Below are 22,571 nucleotides of genomic sequence, written 5' to 3' on the forward strand. Positions count from 1 at the left end.
CTTCTTGTTTTCTAGTAAAACCTAACTTGTCAACGGTTCTAGCACTTCGGCCTCCCAGTGTTCAAGTTAAGAGACTTTTCAATTACAAAAAGCTGTTTGTAATTCATGTTTTCTTACTCCACAAAACCATGAAAATTTTAAACCAACCAGTCACCACTATTAATCATATCTGTGAGACTTCTTCTGTGTACTTCTGTGTGTACTGAGGAAAAAGTATGATCATACTGAACATTTCCCAGACTCTCCAGTGTCTCTAACTTGGGACAATTATAAACTGAACCTATGACTTGTTGCCTAAAAAGCATGTTCTTCAAGTGTTATCTATAGTAATATCTGGTAACTAATTCTGTTCCCTACAGTTTGCTACTGAGCTGGGAGCTGTGGGGGAAGGAGGTGAAACTTGCCAAGTACACGTTCCAGTAAATGAAGCAAGAACTGAGTAAAAATATGAAGTGGGCATTAAGTAAAAACCTCCAAACTGAGCACAAACATTTGTGGGGAAGCCTGATGTCTGCGTGACAGGCTTGGCTTTTGTGAAGGAACTGTATGATCTCGTCTCCCATGAAGTCCAGTTCCTGCTCTAGCTAAACCCCTGACAACACGTGTTGCTTCCACTTGCATATGTAAGGTCTTTAAAATAATAAACTATTGCAGAAACTCACGTTGTGGTGTGTTTCATCACGGACCATGATGAGAGTAAGCCTTAGATAAGGACCACTTAACAATCAAGCCAGCCAGTGGCTCTCAATCTTGGCTACACACTAAAATCACCTGGGAGTTTAAAGATCCTGATGCTTGGATGCCATCGCAGGGATTGTGATTGAAATGGTCTGGTGTATGGCCTGGGCACTGGAATTTTTGAAAGGTCCCCAGGTGATTCTAGTATGCAACCAAGCCTGATAACGACTGAAGGAAACAGCTATGCTGAAAGGGCCTCCTCGTCCCACAGCTGTGAAAAATAAAACAAATACCAGCTAAGCCCAAACTCCGACCAAGCCTGATTCAAGGTCTTTCTCATTTACCATCTTTGCCGTACTCTAAGAATCCTGAACAGTGCTGTTTTCTGGCCTCCAACTGGAGTTGAGAATGTTCTTAGATGGTCATTCTAGACTCTGAGTCCAGAAAAGCTGAAGAAACGTCTATTCTGCAGTAGCTGAAACAAAACGGAAGGCAGGAGTGATCTCATGGTCTTCTCTAGCTTCTGTTACCTCTCTGACTGCCTCTCATACCACCCCCCCTACCTGCCCCCCGACTCATTTCATCTGAGCCGCACTGGCTGCCTTTCAGTCCTCGAGCACGCCAGGCACATTCTAGTCCATAGTTTTTGTTGCCTCTGCCTAAAATGCAGATATTCCCAGAGGCACGTGACTTGTTCTCTCATTTGTTTCAACGATCACCACATCGTCCCACCAGCTCTCTTCAGATACATGACTTCATCCAACATATATTCTACGTGTCTATCTCCTCACCGCTCACTGAAACGGGGCAGTCATGATTCATTAACTGCTGAATCCCAGAGTTAACTGTTACAAGCCTGGCCCCCAAAGCTCAAGTTCCCTGTCTCGGAAAAAATTAACATCAGAATAGGTGACTTCTGTAATTGTACTCACGTGTTTAGACATGCCTGACTTTAAGTGTGCGAGTCCACCAGCTAGATTCACCACTCACACAAGCTTCAGGTTTTGATAGTCAAGTGTACACGAGCAGTTTGGTATCACTAGGTTGAAAATCTCCTAGAATGCTGTGATCTCATTATGCTGTTAATGGAGTTTATTTACTGAGGCAAACCTATATGTCTGAAGACTCATTGTTAAAGACATCAATTTTTCATAAGGTAGCAAAGCAGTTTTTCCATAAGGAACTAAGACAGATGTTTTCAGTCAGCAAAAAGATACTTTAAGTAAAAACTATGATTTATAGAGAACATCCATTGATCTTTATTTGACAAAAATCAGCATTATTAAAAGACAGGTAACAAAATCTGAGCTTATATTGAATTGGACAAATTAAGTTATACAGTATCTAGAACATTACATAAGAAATATCAACTGAGGGGGAAACAGGATAAAAGTATCACATGCAGAGACGCTCCTGGCAAAGGGGGAACTACATCTGCAAGTGAGGTCCATATTGTGCAGCGCGTAAAAAAAAATCCTAGAGAAAACGCAATTGACTTACCTGGGCGTAGTGTTTTCCCTTTTGTGGAAAGAGGTGGCAAAGAGGGGCAGGAATTCAAAGGCATATGCAGATGGCTTCTCCATTTCAAAATGGTCATAAAAATATTTAGATCATGGCACTAGGGCATCTTTCAGGAACAGAACACCTCAATTAGAGTAGGGTCATTGCATAATTCTTTAGTAATATGTACAATTTTCAAGTAATGGAGCGGACTTAAAGATCATTGGATTTAAGAGTGGCTATCTAGTTTTCTTCTCGTCTTCTGGGCCTTGATCCGTCTCAGCATCACAGGGACACTTTTCCACGCAGTTTCTAGGGAACCATCCTCTTATTCTTGAAACACCTGAAGGAGATATGAAATTGATGTGAAATAGTCAGATATCCTGCAACAACATTACTGAGATCCAGAAGTCCTATTACCTCAGATTAATAAGCGTTTAGCTACACTTCTTTTCTCCCTTTACAATCTTTTATAAGCACAGTTTGAAGAGGGAAAAAAGATTTTTAATTGTTCCCGACAAACTGGAAAACAGGTATTTTCCAAATTCCATTCTCTGGGAAAGGAGCTAATGTGGTTTAGGATGGTTCCTAAGTGGAGTCAGGGGGACCTTGTCAGTATGGGTATTCACTTTCACGTGAGTGATCGTGAAGGGTGTGTTTTGGCATAGTGTCACATACCATCTGTTCCAGGGAACTATCGTCTTGTAGCCATTGTGAATTTCCTTTTTCTAACATGTAAATTTCTATGTCAAGATTTCCTAAGCTATCATATGAGGTTAATTTATGATTAACTCCGTGTTTTTAAATGAGCATCCTACGTTAATCTTTACTTTAAAAAGGAATTCTAATGTGTCAATGTAAACTCATCAATGTTAACTAATGTACTACCGAGGCACAAGGATATTGAGGGTGGGAGAGGCTGTGGGAGCAGTGAGGGTGGGAGGTGGGAGAAGGCATTTCTCTGTGTTTTCCACTCACTTTTGCTGTGAACCTAAAACTGCTATAAAAAAAGTAAAGTCTATTAAAAAACAACATCGAAACATCAGACACAGAATGTTTCCATCTACTAGTTTTTATAACTTAACAAGAATGGTCAGAAGGGGAGCATATAGCTTAGGGGTTTACTGCACAGGCCCGGGGGCCAGACCGCAGTGGGCTGGAGCCCTGGCTCTACAGTGTGGTACAGCCTTGGGCAAGCTGCTCAGCCTCAGTTTCAGTTCCCTCACCAATAAAACAAACGATCGCACCTACTTCAGAGGGCTGTTGGGGACTTTCAAACCACCAGTGAAACATTTATACAAGTGTCTGTCACACAGTTAAGCATGAGCTCTAATGTTAGCCATTATTAAAAAGACATGATAAATGCAAGTGGAGAAATAATACAAGGAGCTTCTTTATGTTGCTTAGTGATGTGTCTTTCTAGTTATTTCTCCTAATGCATGTGATGTGATTACTTATAAAAGTTATTCTTGTAAAGTTTGGAATTATTGCTAGTCATCTTGTCTTTTAAATATCCTCCTCCATTTTCATACCTTCTGTAAAGGAATCATCAAGAATTTTGTCTCCATACAACCAGTATCTGAAAGATTTAAAAGATTAAAATTATTTTAAGCTAAATGCTAAATTTTGTCATTAAAGAAGAAACTCAGTACTTTGTATCACTTACCGTAACCCTCTTGTGGCTAAAATGAACTCCCCTCTCTGCAGTTTTATTCGGGGCTCTTCAGTGCAGGGGCTTGTGAAGAAGGTTTTGATCCCTTTATTCAAAGGACAGCAGGCACCACTATAATCTTCTATCACTTTATACCGAACCTGTTATCAATGATCAGAAGAACAATTTAACATTTCCCCATATCTGAGTTTTTTTAAGCTTGAATTTAAACTGTTAAAGGTACATCCAAAACATCAGGTGACAAGTCTTTCCCTCCTAGTTTCCAATCTGCCTGGTTCCCTTACATGAGGCAGCCGACATTTTAGTTCTCAAGGCTTTTCGTACCTGTCATTTTAAGCACATAGCTAATGGGACTTCCTGCAACGATGGCAATGTTCTGCACCCGTGGTGTCTGAAGTGGTAGCCCCGAGCCATGTGAGCACTTCTAATGTGGCTAGTGCAACCAAGGAACTGAATTTTTAAATTTCACTGAACTTAAATTAACTTAGAATTAAATAGCCACGTATGGCTAATTATATTGTACAACATAATTGTAAAGATGGGTTTCATACTAATAAACTATATTGAGGAAATTTATTTTTCTGTTGGCAATATAAATTGACTAAACTGTTTCCAAACCTACAGTCTAAACTATTTAAATGAAAACAAAAGTGAATTGCATTAAATCACAACAAATATTTTAAGAAATATTATTTAATAAAAGCTAACATTTGGTTTCTACTCAAAGGCAATTTAAAAAACCACATAGAATTGCTGAGCTTGACAAAAGAGGAATTAGTATCATTGCAAAAGAATTACTTACGCTTCTCACTCTTTTATCTGCTTTTTGTTTCAATTGTTCTATCTGTTTGGATGATATAAGAAGAAGAAAAAAAAGTCTTTTATCTCAATGCTGAAAAACAGCCTTTCCTCAACTACTATATCAGAGTGACATGATAAACCCCCAATTTACCAGCATTTCGAAGTGTTGACAATTTAAAGGCCACGTTTTTTTAGCATAGAAAGAAGGCCCTGCAACTAAACAGGGGCTAAAGTAGGGCTTTCTTCTTCGCATTCTTCCTGTGGCCTGGACCAGGGAGATGTGCTCTCTGACCTCATGGAGCAACCAGGCTAGTATCTAAAGTGACACAGAGGTTCACTGGCTCTTTAGAGACATGACAGACAGACTGCAAAACTCATCGAGTCTCAACTAAAAGTCATCATTACTACCCACTTTTCTCTACTTGTTCAGCAACAATTTATTAAGTGGTATTCTATTAGATATAGTTGGAGAAATAAAGAAAACACATGGTCTCTGTCCTAGAATCGTGTCAAGTTAAAGATATAAGATATAAGAATTAAATAAAAATATAAGCCCTCAGGTGCTACCATACAGCAGCATGGTAGTGCCAAACCCAGATGAGTCCGGAGCGCAGAGATCAGACTTTAGAGAGGAGGCGGGACCGAAACTGGCCCTAATAATTTCCAATAGAGAGGAGGGCATGTGAGATAGGACAGAACACCATGAGCAACGCTGGGAGGCGGGGATGTAGCTTAGGCTGATCGGAAAGGACGGCTCTTGCTTGCAAGTAGTTGGAAGGTGGTTTAAGCCAGGTTTTAGAAAACTAAGTTAAAGTGTCAGGACTTTATCTAAGTTAAGGAGAGATTTAAATAAAAGGAGAGATATGGTATGAGGAGTGCTTTAAATTATTCACTTAGATCCATTTTGCCACATACCAAAAAACAATTTTTTATTGCTTATTTTACTATAAAATGTCATCTGAATTAAGGCAAAGAAGGTGAGGCAAAAATGAAAGACTATTTGAACAAAAATACTCACTGTTAAGCTGTACTGGTGACAGCCTTCTCTTATTGGCCACTCCAGTCCATCTCCTTCAGGGACCCCTGACCACGTAAATACCTGTTTAAAGTTCTTCCATCGACTTCCCATATCATAAGGAAAAACAAAGACTTCGTCTAGTTGATAATACTGAATTCGATCTTTAGCCTATGAATAACAAAGACGTCAGATAGCAGATGTCTTCAATGGCTTTTAGTAATACACAGGTGAGAACTTCTATACCTCAAATTTGTATCATTCCTAAAAATATGTCCTTGTTGTAGTGTTAGTGTGTACAAACAAGCTAAAGAGATTTAGCACAATATAAAATAACTCGACATATAACAGTAGTCTCATGTGAGAATATTCAGAAAATATCTGACAGGGCTTATTTAGAATAAAACTTAAAAATACTTATTTAGTAACTTTATTCCATAGAGCAAAAATCCTCAGGGCTCCTGCTGTTCAGAACAAAAATATCCAGGTGTAAAGAAGAGATTTTGATAAAAAGAGGAAGCAAGGATTTTTCAGGATGGAGAAACTGTTGTGTGGGTGCACTATGATGAAACGGCTGTATCCTGGGTGACGGTGACACCTGAGAGAACAGCCAGGAATGGTGAAACAGGGGTCACCATTTTTAAAAAATTATTATTTTTAAATAATAATAATAATAATCATTATTATTAAAAAATAATTAAAATCATTATTAAAAAATAATAATTTTTAAAATTATTATTTTTAAAAGCAGGTATATGCAGATCTTATGGTTTTTTATATCGTTACACATGCACAAATACTTATTTATAAATGCTTTTGTATGTACATATTATGCATATACATATTCAGATTGAACAAATTATGTACTAGGCATTTAAATTATTAGCTTTAACCTGAGATGAACTGGCTTAGAATTTCTTCAGTTCTGCTGACACCTAGTGGTATAAAGGTACATTACTTATTCCTGTAAATGTACACACCCAGGTGAAACTTGTATAAATTTTAGTGTTTAGTAACATTGACAAATAGTCTATAGACTTAATAATCATTTTAATATTTTACTTAGCAACAACATCAGTTTTAAAATAACTCCTAGGCTTAGCATTGGCATTTTATAAAGGGTCTTGATCTTTAAAAAGAATTGTTAATCTCACATCAGTATATTATGCTAGCTAACTAGAAACTATACTTTAAAATATTTTATTAAAGGACAGTATTTTAAGTAAAGATTCTTAGAGTTACTTATGTGATATTGATATTAATTCAATTAATTAAAAGACCTAACAAGCCGTAAAATGTATGAATCTACCAAATTGTATAAACCCATCTACACACATAAAGAAAGGATAATTTCTTTTCCTTTTTTTATAAACAAAAGCTTCAGAGTCTTTAATAAGAATCTCAGACAACAGAGATTTAGGCTATTAATGAAGAAAAAACGGTAAAGATGAGAGTAGCTTACAAAAATTAATAAAGTATGGTCTTTAAGGGAATGGGGGGGAATTCCATCGATGCTATGTGTTAACAGGTGACAAAGATGTGTAGTACGTGCTACAGGAAAAGGCGACAAAAGTACTTAACCTCTCACAGGGGTCAAGGAAAGTTCCTTGGAAGGAATGACACCTAAACTAAGTCTTGAGGGACAAGAAATAAGGCAAAGAAACGAGGGTAGGAGTGTTCTAAACAAAAGGAACAACATGTGGAAAGACAGAGAGGTACACATGTACAACGAGTTACTTGGTATTAGCTGGTATCAAGTGTGAGATGGGGTGGGGAGAGTGGGAAATTCGGTTGAGAAGCAGATAAAAGAAGACATAAAAGATTTTATTATGTATAAGCTAAAGATCTTGGATTTAAATCTGTATATAAGTTGTTCTCAAAGCAAGTTTTGCATACCTCTTTGAGTCCCCAAGATCTTTCCTTGGGGTTTAACAAAGTCGAACACCTTTCATCATAAGATTAAGATGTTACTTGCATTTTTCATAGTGTTGACATTTGCAATAGTGGGTAAAATGGCTGGCACCTTAAGCGGGGATCAAGACAGTCACCCCAAGCTGTATTAGGAGTTATATTCTTCTCCACTATATAAATCATAGTTCAAAACAAAACACCCCACCAAAAAAAAGGTTTACAGAAGAATGCCCTCGGTAAAGCAATAAAAATTATTATTTTTCTTAAATCTGAACCCTCAAATAGATATCCTTTTAATATTGTGTGACAAAATGGGAAGTACACATAGAGCATGCCAAAGTGGTTATCTCCAGGAAAACACCTGTTTGAGTTGTGAGCTGACAAAAGCTATATAGCCAAGCTTTTTTCATGTAACACTATTTTTCTTCAAAGAATGACTAATGTTATAGCTATCTAAGGTTATTTAAATTTTGGTATTTGGTGGACATTGTCTCAAAAACGAACAAAGTCAGATTATTACTTCAATGTAAACAACTGAACATCTGTTGCCAATGAAAAAAATTAAGGCTTTTGAGTAAAAATTAGAACTTTGGAAAATCTGTATCTACCACTATGAGCTTGTCAGCTTTCCAACATTTAAAGATTTTCCCCATAAAATAGGTAGTGATATAAATTAATGCATCAGCAGTTAGAAAATCTGCATAACCCTGTAAACCAATATTTTAACTAATGCCTAATGTCCTAAAATCATGAATGGGTAAAAGATTCATTCAAAGAGGGAAACAGACTGATGGATTTAAATGTAAAAAAGTACAAGAAGTTCACTGATATAGTTCCAGATGTCATGTGCAACTAAACCTTTCAAGAACTATCGCCTGTCAAGTTTTAACGCAGTATCAGATTGTATCCACTATTATCTAAAAGGCCTGTTAAAATACTCTACCCCTTTCTATCTACTTATCTGTATGAGGCTGGCTTTTCTTCATATATGTCAATCAAAGCAACGAATTTCAACTGATTCAATGCAGAAAAAGTGTGAGAATCCAACAGTCTACTATTAAGCCAAATATTAAAAAGATTTGTAAAAATATAAAACAATGTCACTCTTCTCCCTATTTTTTATTTTGGAAATTGTATTTTTCAAAAAATATGCTAATTTTATTAACATATTATGGGTTTATTATTGTTATTTTATTATTTAAAAATGAAATAGATCTTCAAAAATTTTCTGAGAAAATATGGCGACTATCAATAGCTATAACATACATTAACAGAATCTCTTTAGTGTTCTTAACATTTTTTAAGAATGTAAAAGTGTCCTGAGACCAAAAAGCTCACGAACTGCAGCTGGAACTTAAAGTGCACAAAGTGGCTTTCAGGGGGCTAAATATGTCCCATAGGTGTGTTTTATTTGGCCCACAAAGGTTTGTGTTTTTAATTTGAACTGCTTGCTAACATTTAAAAATGGAAATGAGATGTCACAGAAATCCAGAATTCTCACTTTCTTTGAAAAAATATTAGATGATCTCACAATACTGGGTGAGTATTCCCCTGAGACAACGATCGGCTTCGCCTGTCAGGCAGCTCTGTCACGCAGGCTGGCTCCACTCATCTAGGTTACCTGCCTGGCCCCTGCGGGCATCTGGGTTTACAATCCCTGCTACGGTGATGAGCAGTGGGGAGGCTCTGAGTTTTAAGCAGGAAGTGAGATAGTCGAGATTACTTTTTAACCTAGAATCATAATAGATAATGTGATGTACTGGAGGTTGTGAGGTCTGTGGCATGCTTAATGTTATAAGCCCTATCTGAAGTCTAAAGCACCAAACAAAACCTGATGGCACCTTGGTAGGATGGAAGTTCCTTTCCAAATGGGCTACCTTCTCTGCTAGTCTGAGTGAGAATCGCGAAATGGTTTAATGTGTGGCTGAAAGCCCTTCAGCAACTCAGGGCATAGGAGCAGCATATTTCTGTGGGAGTTACGTCAAACCAGAGATGAATCAAAATGTCTCCTATATTAACCTTTTATGTGGCATGCAAATGACTTAAGGAAGCCATGTGGCAGACAAGTTTTCACTTCCAGGCATTTAAGAGTTAATCTGATCTCTTAGTTAATCAGTACTTTATTGATGTTGAAGAATTAAGTATTAAATTTACCTTTTCTTCAATCCATGATTCAATAGAAGTTTTGTTTCTGAGAATTATTTTCATCTGAAAATGAAATGAGAGCATAATGTTATAACGCCACTTCGGTTCATTTAAGGTTATTATCTTCATATTAATGCCATGTGGTAGTTTTTATTGCCCCATTCCACAGATGAAGCTATCAGGATAATAAAGGTTAAGCAACACAGAAAAATGACAATAATTATGTTTAATGAATATGAACAGGTGATCTTGGATAAGTCACTTAAGTTTCTGTGACTCAGTTAGGAAAAGAAAATACTTGTCTTCGACTTCATTGGTGGTTGATGTGAAGATCAAGGGAGACTGTAAATGTGAGAAGAGCTTTCTAACTCTTCATAACTTAGTGCTATATGACTAAGTTAACATGTTAAAGATTAAATCAATTACCTAGACATTCTGGCGAAGTTACTCCAAACTTATGACTAGTACAGAGAAGATTAGTTACCTAGTCATATAGATGGAATAAATAACAATTCCCATTTCATACTGCATACTTACATGCAGCCTTCATCTCTCATTATAAGCAGCCCCAACCACTTAACAACTTTTAGCAAGAAGTAACCGAGGAACTTACCTGGATGAAAAACAACATCCCAACCGCTATGGTTGTTCCTAAAGCTAATCCCAAGGCAAACAAGGTGGCAGCAAATGCAGCCAATCCAAATGGAATAATTGGCAGAGGATCTCTCCGAGCTGCACTCATATCGATCTTGACCGTGTTCCACCCAAAGGAGAGCTATAAACAACAACATGCACTTAAAATATGTGTGTAATAAATGGTCAGATGCTACTATGACATTTATAACAACTCGATCAAAAAGATCAACAAATGATGATTTGAAACCGGCCAAAGCAAACATAGCTGTTTCCGATTTAATTCTGTAGCTTGAGCTCATACTGATGAGCATGAAGTCATTCTTAGTTATTCTCAAATGTAATTTTTTTTAACTGTTTCTTCAGAAAGTGTTAGCCATACCCCACAAACATCAACCTGCATTTACAACACTAATCTAAATTCACCAATTTAGACACCAATCTAAGTTGTAACTATGTCCCCATCTTCTCCTTGTTTTTCAATATTTACAGTAACCTACAGCAACAAATATAGTCAGCCTAGGGTTCTGTTGATTCTTCCCTCATGTTCCACAACCAGAGGTTAAAAACTGGCAAAACGCAGGCAAATACGGCCTGCAGATGTGTATTGACTGGGCTGCGAAATGGTTTAAAATATTCAGTTAGGTGGTCACACTTAAAAATCAGATTTCACATTTTAAAAAATCCAGATTTTCAGTTTGTTTCTTAAAAAGTTAGAAGATTTAACATCACTGGGCTGGATTTCCAAATATCAAAAACTCGTGGAAGTCTGAATGGGCTGTCCCCTCTCTGAAGGGCACGTGTTCTCCGGCGTGCCGGTCCCATCAGGCCTCTGTCCCTCATTTACCTTCCAGTCCTCTTTTGAAGGCATTGAATGTATGACCCTTGAACTTTATCTAATGACTACCTGCCTTTAAATCAACTCAATCTGGTGCAGGATATTTTAGGACGCACACCTGCGCCAGGAGCCTCTTTCCCGGGCACTGGAATTAGAAACAAAGGAAGAACGACTTATCACCTGGGTTGGATGGAAACAGAAAGCCCTGGTGTTTTTTCCTTCTTGTTTTCCCCTCACCCATTATTCTTACCACAGCTATCAAGTTTGAAGGCTAATAAATTATACGTATAGAACTAAAATAATTAACAACTTCTATTAGAGATAGGAAGGTGAGTTTCCAGGACAAAATAATTTTTCCTCATTTGAAAAATTAAGTTTTAATGATTTTTTTAAAAAGAATTTATGTAGAGGTAAAGCCAAGTTCTGTTTTCCTAACTAAATCATAGAAAGCATATTTCCAAAAGGGACTTCTTAAATAATCTTGGCAACTGCTATTTAATCTGGCATGAATGATTTTAAAACACTTTTACTTACCCGGTTATAAAGCTGTGTATACATAGTCATAACAAAAATGAAGGCAGCATGAATACATCCCAGTGGTGCCAATAGGAGAAAGAGCGTGAACGAAGCATGATTCTGGTAACCGCAACAGTTGTTGATCCAAGGACAGTGATGGTCCATCTTCATCACACACCTAACAAGAAAAACGTATATAAAACATGAGACAGAAAATCATGTCTTCTTTAGGTAGCTTTGGTCTACAAAAGATCAAGCAAATAGAATCCAGCATGTCTGTGAGTCACAGAGGAATTATACTTATGGAACCTATAGAAAAATCTTTTGAGTTTTTAAACAGTTCTGAATAGTGACTTATTTTAAATTCTAAACAGCACAAAAAAGGACAGCCTTTGTAACAGCTTCCGAGGAAAAGATGTCTGCTACTTGTGAGTTTGTTTAAAGAAGGCAGAAGGCCCACTGAGAGGTTCATTATAAGGAAATCAGCATGATTCCTGGTTTTCCTCTGGCTCTGAAATGCAGGGAATGAAGTGCAGTACATTAGAGACTCAACAAAATCACTTATCAATCTCCACTGGGGTTGACAGGCCATAGCAGACTCTTGTAACTTCCTTCCTTCCTGTCCTCAGCCTTTAAATGTGGAATCTCTAAGCTAAGCAAGCAACTATGAAATATAAGATGTGCAATAAAGTCTTACTGAGCTTCGTTCCCTTTTTGTTGCTAGAAGAAAATGTCGTGGCCTCAAATGAACTTTATTTGCCTTCAGGGTTCTCCTAAACCTCAACAATCTCATCAGAAATTTCTTACTAATCAGTGGATTTAACTCTTAATTTTTAAAGTTTCTAGCTTAGTTCACATTTTTTGTAATGATTCCGTTTTCTTCCCATTTTTTTTTTTTTATTAAACACTTGTGATAATAGGCACCTGGAATCATTTATTAGATTTGTATAAAGTATAAATGTTAATTTGTACAAAGTATTATGTTAACAAGGGAAAAAGCAGCTCTTCGTTATAATTTGGACTCGGAACAATTCCAAAGCTAGTCAAGATGATAGTCGACAAGCAAAATTAATCTTGACCTATGGAAACAACCTGAAGGTGTAACTTTTTACCATGCTTTTGGCAGGGCAAGAAGCAAAGCAAATCTGTATTTTTCTAGAAAAATCTTTTCAGTCATAACAAAAGTGAGATGATCAGAATTGATAATTTAAGAATAAAACGGAGATTATGGGCACAAGTATTTCAATTATATTTTTTATAAAGTAGCCACCTTGCTGGGCATAAAACTAGGATTGATGTGGCAGAAAAAAACAACAAAAGACCAGTCTCCAAGGGGATCAGTCTCCAATGAATGGTAAAGACAGATGGTACCTGTTACACTTTCGGCAGTGATGTGACCGTGGCGCCTTGTATGCTTGGCAGACTTTACAATACTGGAGGTACATGCTATCCTGAGAATTTTCCTTGGTGGCAAAATATAAACAAAAAAAACATCAGATAATCGATCCTAAGTAATAACAAGCCTTACGAGCAAGAGCTTTCCTATGGCTTGATTTCCCTTTATGGGGAAGGGGGAGGGAAGGGATCTTAACTTCCAATTTCCAGCCCTTTGATTTGAGCTAAATTATTTTTAAGTAACGAATTTTTAGTTCAGCATCACTCTCTCAATTACCCTGAAATCATTTTAAATTTCTCTTCTTTGTGTTCCACCCAAATCTGCTGTCATTGAGTATAGTTGGTTCTACTGATCCAAAATCTGAGAAGAAAAGTAGGAGTTCAGGAAGAAGTCAGTTGACAACCTGGCAGGTACCTCAGAGTGGGGATTCAAACACCAGAGTTGATCCTCTTAATAGAATATTCCTATAACACAACTCTTGACTATGCCAGAGCTCTGCTGGAAAACCTCTAACTCCCTAGGTCTAAGAATTTCTTGTGTATTTGAGTCCTTCCATAATCTGCCTTTGTTTCAGCCTTATCTGCATTACATAATCTGTCTACTGTTTCTGAAGACAATCTTCCACCATTCTCTGAACCTAAAATGAAACTTCTTCATCGCCTGTGGAAATTCCCTCTGCTCCCTTAGGTCCCCAGCTGAAAATAATCAGTTCCTTCTAATTTCAGCAGCACTCACCACATTCTACTCTATAGTTTAGTTATTTGCACAAGTGCCTTGGTTTCTCTCCTCAGTTACAAGCTTCCAAAATCTGAACTGTCTTACCCATTTCTGTACCCATTTTATATAATACACTAGTGTTTCCCCAATTTTACAAACCTAAGAATTATCTGGAGATTTTGTGAAATGCAGATTCCAAATCAAAAGGACTGGAGTAAGCCCAAGAGTCTGTATTTCTGACAAGCTACCAGGTGATGCCCCTCAACAAGAAATACAGAAATCCATAAGCATAAATTTTCTAACAAATTTTAAGAAACCATAAGTGGATTCACATAGTACTTCCAATTTTCATTGTAATGATTTTAAAACTTTATGATTTAAACCAGCATTTTCTAGAGAATTTTTCTCAGTTCTGAGGATGTTAATGTTATTACATGTAAAAAGATCCTAGAGCCAAAGTGCACTGTGAAATTATAAAAGGTCTATGATATGCAGTTTCCTAAACTCATGATCATGGACTCACTTCCTCTCTCCATTTTTTTTTTTTTTTTTAAATGCCTGCATTAGTCAATGAAACTGCTTTGGAAAATATTACTTTAGATATTTTCAAACAGGTATGAAATAAATTATTTGAGCTTTAAATGATCAGGGACTAGAATATGCTTAATCTCTAGTAAGGCAGAAACCAGGGTGTGTTTGATATTATTAGTTAGAAGATAAAGCAAAAACTAAATATGTGATAATCTAATACTAGAATTCATCATCTAAAGGGATCTTTTTCTTACCGGTTTCCACCCCAAAGGGACAAAGCCGGGACCAACAAACATGGCATTGAAGTAATTATAAAGAATCATGACAGTCCAATTTATCAACATGATGAAATTCACGCTTCCTCCAGTTGTATGTAAGGGCCAATACCACAACACAGAGTCAATCATGGCCATTGTAGAACATATTGCTATAACACCGAGGGCTATAATGGGACCCCAGTGAAACAGTCTCTTTAATTCTTGGAGATTTTCAAACTTGATGACGGAGCAGAAAGTACTCATTTTGGTGAGGAAGAATGCCTTCCTAGCTTTAAAGACTTATAGATTTCCTTTTTCTGTGCACACATTTCCATTTACCACAAGTCCATATGTGTTCCTTAACTGACATGCCTTCATGTCGTGCGACGTTAATGTAGATTATGCCATTTTCACTGTTACACACTCAGAGGTCTTTAACTAGGAGATTCCAGTATCTTGGCTTGAAACCCAATCTAAAGAAAATAGAATGGGAAAGTTCAGTAAAAAAAATTATTATATACTATATTTAACTCCAATAACCACGTAAATAAAAATATCTCACAAGTGTACTACCATGGAGTGAGTATCTTGTCAAGTGCTGAGAAGAACTGTTTTTATCTTATCCAAAATATGATTCATCTAAATGGCATGCATGTAAACTGGATACATGATTATCAGGGGTATGACTGATTGTCCAACGTTTAGTGAATGGTTTAGGGAGACAAAGATTTTTCCAGCTGGGAAGCAGGGCTTTAGGGTTGACCTAATCCAACTATCTTCTTCATAGAAAAGAAATTGGCTTAGAGAGTCTATGTGATAACACCAAGGTCACGGGTAACAGCTGAACCCAGAATAGAAACCAAGTCGTCGAACTTCCTTTGTGGAGTTCTAAACTACCTCTTACCGAATCTCGAATTAAGTATGTGCCAGACATGGTCTACATTATTTGCCTCCGGTTGCTCCCGAAACACCCACGTAAGAGTCTATTTGCGCCAAAGGTAAGGAACCAAGATAGTGAAAACGGAGTGCACGGAGTGGGGGAGGGGAGACAGAGGTGTGTGTGAAATCATGTCTGGGGGCGTATATGAGAAAGAACATGAATGAGAACATTTGGGGGGCGGGGGAGGGCGAGGGTGGGAAGAGAAAAGGAAGTGCCTCCGGGAGCGAGGGGCTGAAAAGATCGAAGGTGAGCTCCGCGATTTGGAGACGGGTATTTCCGATGAGACTGCAGCGAGTCAAGGGAAGATCTGCGGTACAGGGTGAAAGACTTCCACGCAACAGATGTGTCTGCCTTGTGCCTCAGTTTCCCGCCCATGTCATGGAGTAGAGCGCTTATAAATCCTCACTCAGGGAAAGAACATCCTGGTAAGCGTGCTTGGTCCCAAAGTACTGGAGATTTTGACCTCACTCGGGTGCGGTGAAGACCGCCAAAATCATGGTTACATCCCCAGCCTTGACTCCCACCTCAGTCTGGTCCTTGGTGCCCGGTCTTCGGCCATCGCATTTCTGGGGCAGCCTGGGATCACCCGGAACAGGTTTTCTCCTTTTCGGGTAACTCCATCATGGGTACCTCAGTCCAGAGCAAGCAGAAAGCAAATCCTGACTGTAGAGGCTTGAATGAGGAGCCCACAAGGACCCGTTAGTCTCTCCGCTTGCGCTCTCACCGATCCTCTCCTGCTCAGGACCCGTGCGCAGTCTCCGTAAGAGCCACTTCCGGGAGTTTCGCCGCATCAAACTTCCCTCCGGAAGCAAGCTCCTATGACCTGTAGCTTGAGGAGAGGGAGCTACTTTGCAGAACTTGGAGAGGCAAAAAAAAAAAAAGAAAAGAAAAGAAAAAAGAAAAGAAATGCTTTCAGTGATCCCTGAGAACCCGAAAATTTTGGGAGGCACTTTGGGGCACTAATTAAAGTGCCTTTCCTTAGTTATTTTAATAATTTCGAAGCCTTCGCGGAAACTAAAACGCACTCTGTCCAATTTCCGGAGGACCGAGATTGTGTAGGACAACCAGGAAGCGGCCGGGCTGAGAGCTGTCCTCGGCTCAGCTCTGCTCTCGAGGGCAGTTCCCAGGGTCTTTACACTGTGTTCTCCTACACCGCGTGATTCCCGGCCCTGACCCAGGCTCCGGCCCGGGCCAATCACTCCGAAGCCACCATGTCGTCCGACTTCGAAGGCTACGAGCAGGACTTCGCGGTGCTCACTGCAGAGATCACAAGCAAGATTGCGAGAGTCCCCCGACTGCCTCCCGGTGAGAGCCCTGCGCGGCTGGGCAAAGGTGGCCCGTAGAGTCGCGACTCTCTGGTGTCGGGCAATGGAAAGCCGTCTGCACAAGTGTGTCTGAGGCGTGAGGCTGGAGTGAGGTGGTGTCAGGGCCCTCGCGGTGGGATGGAGCTTGTCTTGGTTTGAGGGTAAAGGGACAGTCCAAGCTGGCTTGTGGAGTGCAGTAAAAAGAGCCCTTCTGGGCTCCAAGTACACATTTCGCCGCCTTGTTACTTGTATAATCTTGGAAAAGTTTCTATGAGTCTTAGTTTTTTGTTGCTGTTTTTTTTTTTTTTTGGCATGGTGAAATGTTCGTTTGTAAAATATAGAGATATGAGAGTATTTAAAAAGAATGAATGAACGTACCTAGATTATAGGTCTGATGTTGTTTTATTAGTAATGACATTATTATATGTAGCAAAAAAGGATTAAGAACTGTAGTGTCTGGATTCAAATCCCAGCTCTTCCACATAGAAGTTGTGACATAGGCAAGTTTCTTAACCCCTCTTAACTTTCCTTCTTGGTAAAATGGGGAAAATTAAAATTGTATGTCTCTCATAGGGTTGCTGTGTAGATTAATTATTTAACATATATAAAGCCTTTCCTTGGTGGTAGTTGCCATTATCATTAGTGTTTTTCATACCCCCCCCAACCCCATTTATTATTTCTCATTTGTCTCGGAGGTGGGAGGGAGAAGTCTATAACCCGATTTCATGTAAAACTTGGTACAGGATAATTTTTCTCACTTTTCAACTTCCATCCAGAAGTGTTTTTATTTTTGTTTTTGTGTTTTAGCACCTCTTATTTTCAATGCTAGATGGTCAACTGTGTGAAGGTGGGAGTTATATTTGATTTTGTTGGCATTTACTTAGAAGGGGCTCAGATAAAATGTTTACGTGAATGAACAACTATATAAATGTGATGTTTTGTGATTTTTGTTTGTAAGACATTGTTTTAGGCGTTATCTTTCTCTAAATACAGATTTAATTTGAGAGTTAGTTGCAGATAATTGTTACTTTTTGGCTTTGTTTTGCTAGGGAAATTGAACCATCATCGGGATACTAGACTTGGCCCTACCTTAGCTCTGGAGTGTAAAGCATAGGACAAGGAGTGCTCGTTGATCTGTAAACTGATGGGCACATATCACAGATGCCATCAATTTCTCCTGGACCTAAGTTGTCATTCCTCTTTCCCTTTTCCCTACCTTGCCCCAAATTTATATGTTTAAAAATAATTTTTCTTTCTTCATTTGTTTTTCTTCCCCCCACCTGTTTCTATTAATAGGGCTATTTGCTTGAAGCCAGGATCTCTGAATTTACACCCCACTCATCTCCTGAAGTCCCAGTTAGTTCTGGAGGAGGTGGATGATGTCTTAAGGAGGTTTATGAGTCCAAGTGAGGGAACAAGAGGAGAGAACCAAGGTAGCATATACCACCGAGCTCTGCTGCCTCAGATTTTTGTGGAGAAAGGGGCTGATGGCCTCACCACTTCATGATATACCACCTCGCCTCTTCTCTTCGGTTCTGCTTTTCTTCCACTGCCCAACCAAGATCACCTTGATTTTTATTATTGTTGGCGACTACCTCCTTTGTCTTCAGTCCCAGAGCCTCAGATTATCAGGATTTGTGATTTCAGTTGGATTGTTGCTCTTTTTTAATTGGCAGTAGTTTTAGCAATAGAAACATTTTTTTATTTGGGCTAATTCCTTTTGTACTGGGAAGTTGTCTTATAAAGTAACAAAGTCATCCCTGGATACAAAGTTGTAAAAACTTTTCCAAGTAAATAGGTTTTGTTACAATTTATTTTTTTTGTTGTTATATTTAAATGTAACCATTTTTATGATACAGATGGAAATCTTCAAACTATCTTCAAAATAAAGGCTTCATTTTCTTAGCTATAGTATATCGTAAGGCCTAAACACTGCAGCTACATTAGAAGTGAAAAGAGACTGTATAGCTGGCACTGGAAGAATGCTTATTGACTTAAATATTCAGATAGTAGGAATTCTTAAAAATATAGCGATTTTCCTCTTAATAATTACTGCATTTGCTCATTTTATAATCTTTCTGGTTGATGAATAGAAAAAGATGAAAAATACACCTACATAGATATGAATTTCAGATGTATGCCTGTCAACTAATGGAAATTAATATGTGTAACCATGGCAAAAACAGTACGATTAAAAGTAATTATAATCTCTTGTTCTGGGCATCATTTGTACTTGACCCAGAGGAGGCGAACCACAATTTACTTCACTTAAGAAGGTTAAAAATTGGAGCAAACTCTTCAGCCAAAGCACTTCATTCTCCAGCATATTAACTTATATAAATTGAAGTAGAATGAGTAGGATCGATTGCAATTAACTTCACTCTCTGCTGTGCACGTGCAATGTATTAAAGTGTTACTTCCAAAGAAAATAGAAAGGATTGAATATCTTAAAGCTTTATTTAAAAAGTTTGATTGCTCTGTGACATGTTTTAAACAATAAAAAGACTTTGCTTTTAGATTAAAAAGTGTTTGAATCTTAACTAATTTTAGAAGTTGGGCTGAGACGGATCAATCCCTTTTAAAGTAATACTCTTATGTCACTGTGTTTGACATTTGATTTTAGTAATTAGTGTCCTCTGGTAAAGTCAGGAAAGTGGATGAGTGGAAACCGTAATCTAATTGTGAAGTTCCTTTTCTTCTGGTGATGTATTCTAAGTTAGGGGGATACTTTACAGGTGCAGAGGTTCCATTATATCACGCAGTCTTCCTGAAGGATCTTGAACAAAATGTTCTCTTGCAATTAGTTGTTTACTTCACCATTCAGAACAATAAATGGTCTACTGAGAATCCTATCACTTTGTGGTTTAGAATCCCAGCTCTGCTGCTTCCTAGATATGCAAATCTTGGGCAAATTGCTTGCCCTCTCTAAGCCTGCTTCCTCCGTCTGTAAAACTGTGTGTGGGGTGGTGGTAATACTTGCAAACTTATGGTGTGTAAAAATCAAACAAAGCGTGTAACATACTAGCACATTTTCCCCCCAGAGAAAGTACTTGATGAATTAGCCGTTAGTGATGAATGTTATTGCTGCTACTGAAGACAAAAGCTGACAGGGTTAGTCAGGACCCAGCTCCTCAGACTTTGTTATAGTAATTGAACTTTTAGAGGAATCTTGGACTTCTTTTCTTGCTTCTTTTCTATGCCTAAACTAAAGTCAGGTGAATCTCTCCTGATGAACACCTACCTTTGAAGGGAGGTGAATGATGAAGGACTTTGGGATATAAAACAAATTGGGATTTGAACTCAGGATATTAATGAGGGAGTCGGGGAAGAAAAGTGAAAGGGTAGGCCAAGACGGGTGTCCTTTCTGAGTCTAGCTGATTAGTTCTGCTAAGCCCTGGAGACTTTTGGAAACCAGACATAACTATGTATGAAAGAAATCATAAATGTGGTTGCATGATTTTCTCTTGCCTTTGCACAGTGGTCATAGCGAGATAATTCAGAAATGTCTGCTTTTATGGATGAATACTTTGCTTAAACTATATGTGGCTCTGGAGCTAAAATGTCTACATGTTACACATGAAATGTGGCTATTGTCATGTAGTGAAATGAGAATAATTTGGATATATTGGGTTAAATATTATTAAAACTAAAAATATGTATGTTAAAACTAATTTTACTTGTTTCTTTTTACTTTTAAAATGTGGCTACTAGAAAATTTTCAATTACATGTATGACTTGCATGCATTACATTTCTATTCTTGAGAGTTAGAATCGATGGGAGGTTCCGGTGCTAATTCAGGAGCTCAGGTGCAGAGTGAGTTGGAGTGGGTGGGACTTGAGTTGGGTGTATACACACACATACACATACGTACGTGTGCGCACACCCACGTACACACTAATCCCAGAGGGACCTCTCTCCCTCCAACAACTTAGTTAACCTAAGTAATGACTTCATTGATATTTTTAAAAATAAGGTTTAAATTTTAGAACGGGTTTAGATTTACAGAAAAATCACAGAGAATCCAGAGAATCCCTCTTACACTTCATGCCATGTTTCCTCTATTGTTAACATCTTATATTAATGTGATACATCTATTGTAGCCAGTGAATCCATATTAATATATTATTATCAACTGGAGTTGATAACGTATTATTCAGATTTCCTTAGTTTTTTTTTTTTTTTTAACCTAATGGCCTTTTACTATTCTAGGATCCAATCCATGATACTACACAACATTTAATAGTCATGGCTCCTTAGGCTTCCCTTAGCTGTCACAGTTTCTCAGGCTTTTTCTTATTTTTAATGACTTTACAGTTTAGAGGAGTACTGGTTAGATATTTTATAGAATGTACCTCAGTTGGGTTTTGCCTGATGTTTTCCTCATGGTCTGACTGGGGTTATAGGTTTTTGGGAGGAAGACCATAGAGGTAAAACACTGTTTTCATCATAGGAGTACATACTGTAACATAATTTATCACTGCTATGTGATCACCTGGCTGAGGGAATGTTTGTCAGGTTTCTCTATGGTAGAGTCACTCTCCTCTCCCCGCTTTCCATACTGTTTGGAAGGAAACCATATGCATTGCTGGCACTTAAGGAGTGTGGGCTGTGCTTCACATCCTTGAAGGCTTAGTATCTATCTAATTTGAAATTCTTCTATACGAGAGCAATTTGTCTATTCCAAATTTACTTATTCAGTCATATATATCCACAGACTCATGATGTATATTTTATACTTTGTATTATATTCCAATACTACTTTATTTTTTTTGCTCAGATAGTTCCATCTTTGACCACTGGAAGCCCTTTCAGTTGGCTTCTCTGTCCTTTTGATATGCCCTCCTCATTGTGGAGTTGTTTGTTTTTTCTTTTTAGTATTTTCTAACCTTCTGATATTAGAAGATACTCCAAGATCATCTTGTATTTTTCCTACACCAGTCCTAGAATTAGCCATTTCTCCAAAGAGTCCTGTTTCCTATTATTGAAAAATGGTGTTAGAAACCAAGATCTAGATACTAGATATGTCCATTGCTACTGGGGTATTATTTTTTCCATCCCTCTCAGTTGGCAGAACAAGTAAATACATTTGTGTACACTAACTCGTGTGTGTGTGTGTGTGTGTATGTACATATCGATAAATACCTATATATGTAACCATTTTTATCTATAGTAAGCTAAACATGAGTTCATACTGATAGCTCTAACTTAATCCATTATCACATGGATCATTCTAGAATGGCTTTGTTCTAACACTGAGCATTCTATACCATGCTATACAATGTGGCATTAGTAATATATTCATTTTTAAATTCTCTAACAGAAAAAGTTCCTTTGTTAGTGGTTTTACTTTATGTTTCCCAGTATATAATTGCTGCTGCCAGTTTTATTTACAAATACCTACATTGCACAAAAATAGGTACCAGTAAACTGAATTGAAGTGAGCTCTGAAACTCACTGTACTTTATGGGACATGCGCAAGGCTAACCAAGCACTTCTATTAATATTGAGAAAGAATCATACAATGCAAGGATTTCTGTGTATATCAGCACTTAGCATTTCTGTTAATATTGGGTGGGCAAGAAAAGATCATACTATGCAAAGATTTAGATTTGTATCAGCACTCATCAAGCCTATATGTTGGAGGGGCAAGGAGCGAGAAGTTTATACAGTGTATTTTAGATAGTACATTAGAAGTTAAAGGCTCAGTTCTGGACAA

The 22,571-nt window shown here is 37.9% G+C and overlaps 3 protein-coding genes across 15 annotated transcripts in view; 2 read left to right on the forward strand and 1 right to left on the reverse strand.

The window, feature by feature from the left end:
• ACSL5 (acyl-CoA synthetase long chain family member 5) overlaps positions 1–661 on the forward strand; it is a 41,960-nt gene extending 41,299 nt beyond the window's left edge. For all 5 annotated transcript variants that reach the window (XM_016159753.2, XM_016159752.2, XM_016159754.2 and 2 more), the window contains exon 22: positions 360–661. The gene's annotated coding sequence lies outside the window, so the exon portion shown is untranslated. The remainder of the gene's footprint in view (positions 1–359) is intronic.
• Positions 662–1,913: 1,252 nt separating this feature from the next.
• ZDHHC6 (zinc finger DHHC-type palmitoyltransferase 6) lies at positions 1,914–16,295 on the reverse strand. Of its 3 annotated transcripts, XM_016159757.2 has the most exons (11): positions 16,075–16,295; positions 14,608–15,083; positions 13,081–13,172; positions 11,728–11,887; positions 10,336–10,497; positions 9,732–9,785; positions 5,670–5,837; positions 4,653–4,694; positions 3,845–3,990; positions 3,711–3,757; positions 1,914–2,521 (listed from the first exon to the last, which is right to left on the reverse strand). In XM_016159757.2, the coding sequence occupies exons 2-11, from the start codon at positions 14,872–14,874 to the stop codon at positions 2,418–2,420; spliced, it is 1,242 nt and encodes a 413-aa protein (XP_016015243.1). In that variant the 5' UTR covers positions 14,875–15,083; positions 16,075–16,295; the 3' UTR covers positions 1,914–2,417. The 3 variants fall into 3 exon arrangements, with proteins under 3 accessions (XP_016015243.1, XP_036077932.1, XP_016015244.1); XM_036222039.1 differs by lacking the exon at positions 16,075–16,295 and having other exon boundaries at positions 11,728–11,797; positions 13,083–13,172; positions 14,608–14,790; XM_016159758.2 differs by lacking the exons at positions 13,081–13,172; positions 16,075–16,295 and having other exon boundaries at positions 14,608–14,790.
• A 123-nt stretch (positions 16,296–16,418) lies between these two features.
• VTI1A (vesicle transport through interaction with t-SNAREs 1A) overlaps positions 16,419–22,571 on the forward strand; it is a 319,856-nt gene continuing 313,703 nt past the window's right edge. For 6 of the 7 annotated variants that reach the window (XM_036222044.1, XM_036222040.1, XM_036222045.1 and 3 more), the window contains exon 1: positions 16,419–16,855. In XM_036222044.1, coding sequence (XP_036077937.1) covers positions 16,762–16,855 — 94 coding nt within the window. In that variant the 5' untranslated portion in view covers positions 16,419–16,761. The remainder of the gene's footprint in view (positions 16,856–22,571) is intronic. The other variant, XM_036222041.1, reaches the window with a different exon arrangement.

The sequence above is a fragment of the Rousettus aegyptiacus genome, unplaced genomic scaffold, assembly GCF_014176215.1.
Source record: "Rousettus aegyptiacus isolate mRouAeg1 unplaced genomic scaffold, mRouAeg1.p scaffold_m13_p_6, whole genome shotgun sequence".
Classification (NCBI taxonomy): domain Eukaryota; kingdom Metazoa; phylum Chordata; class Mammalia; order Chiroptera; family Pteropodidae; genus Rousettus; species Rousettus aegyptiacus.

What these genes read in the sequence shown, in the direction of transcription:
- ZDHHC6 (XM_016159757.2), bottom strand. Translation starts at nt 14,874, where the DNA reads ATGAGTACTTTCTGCTCCGTCATCAAGTTTGAAAATCTCCAAGAATTA. An exon ending in GTCACCAGTACAGCTTAACA is followed by an intron (nt 4,695 to 5,669) that starts GTGAGTATTTTT and finishes TCATCCAAACAG; the next exon opens with ATAGAACAATTGAAACAAAA. An exon ending in CAGATAAAAGAGTGAGAAGC is followed by an intron (nt 3,991 to 4,652) that starts GTAAGTAATTCT and finishes CATTGATAACAG; the next exon opens with GTTCGGTATAAAGTGATAGA.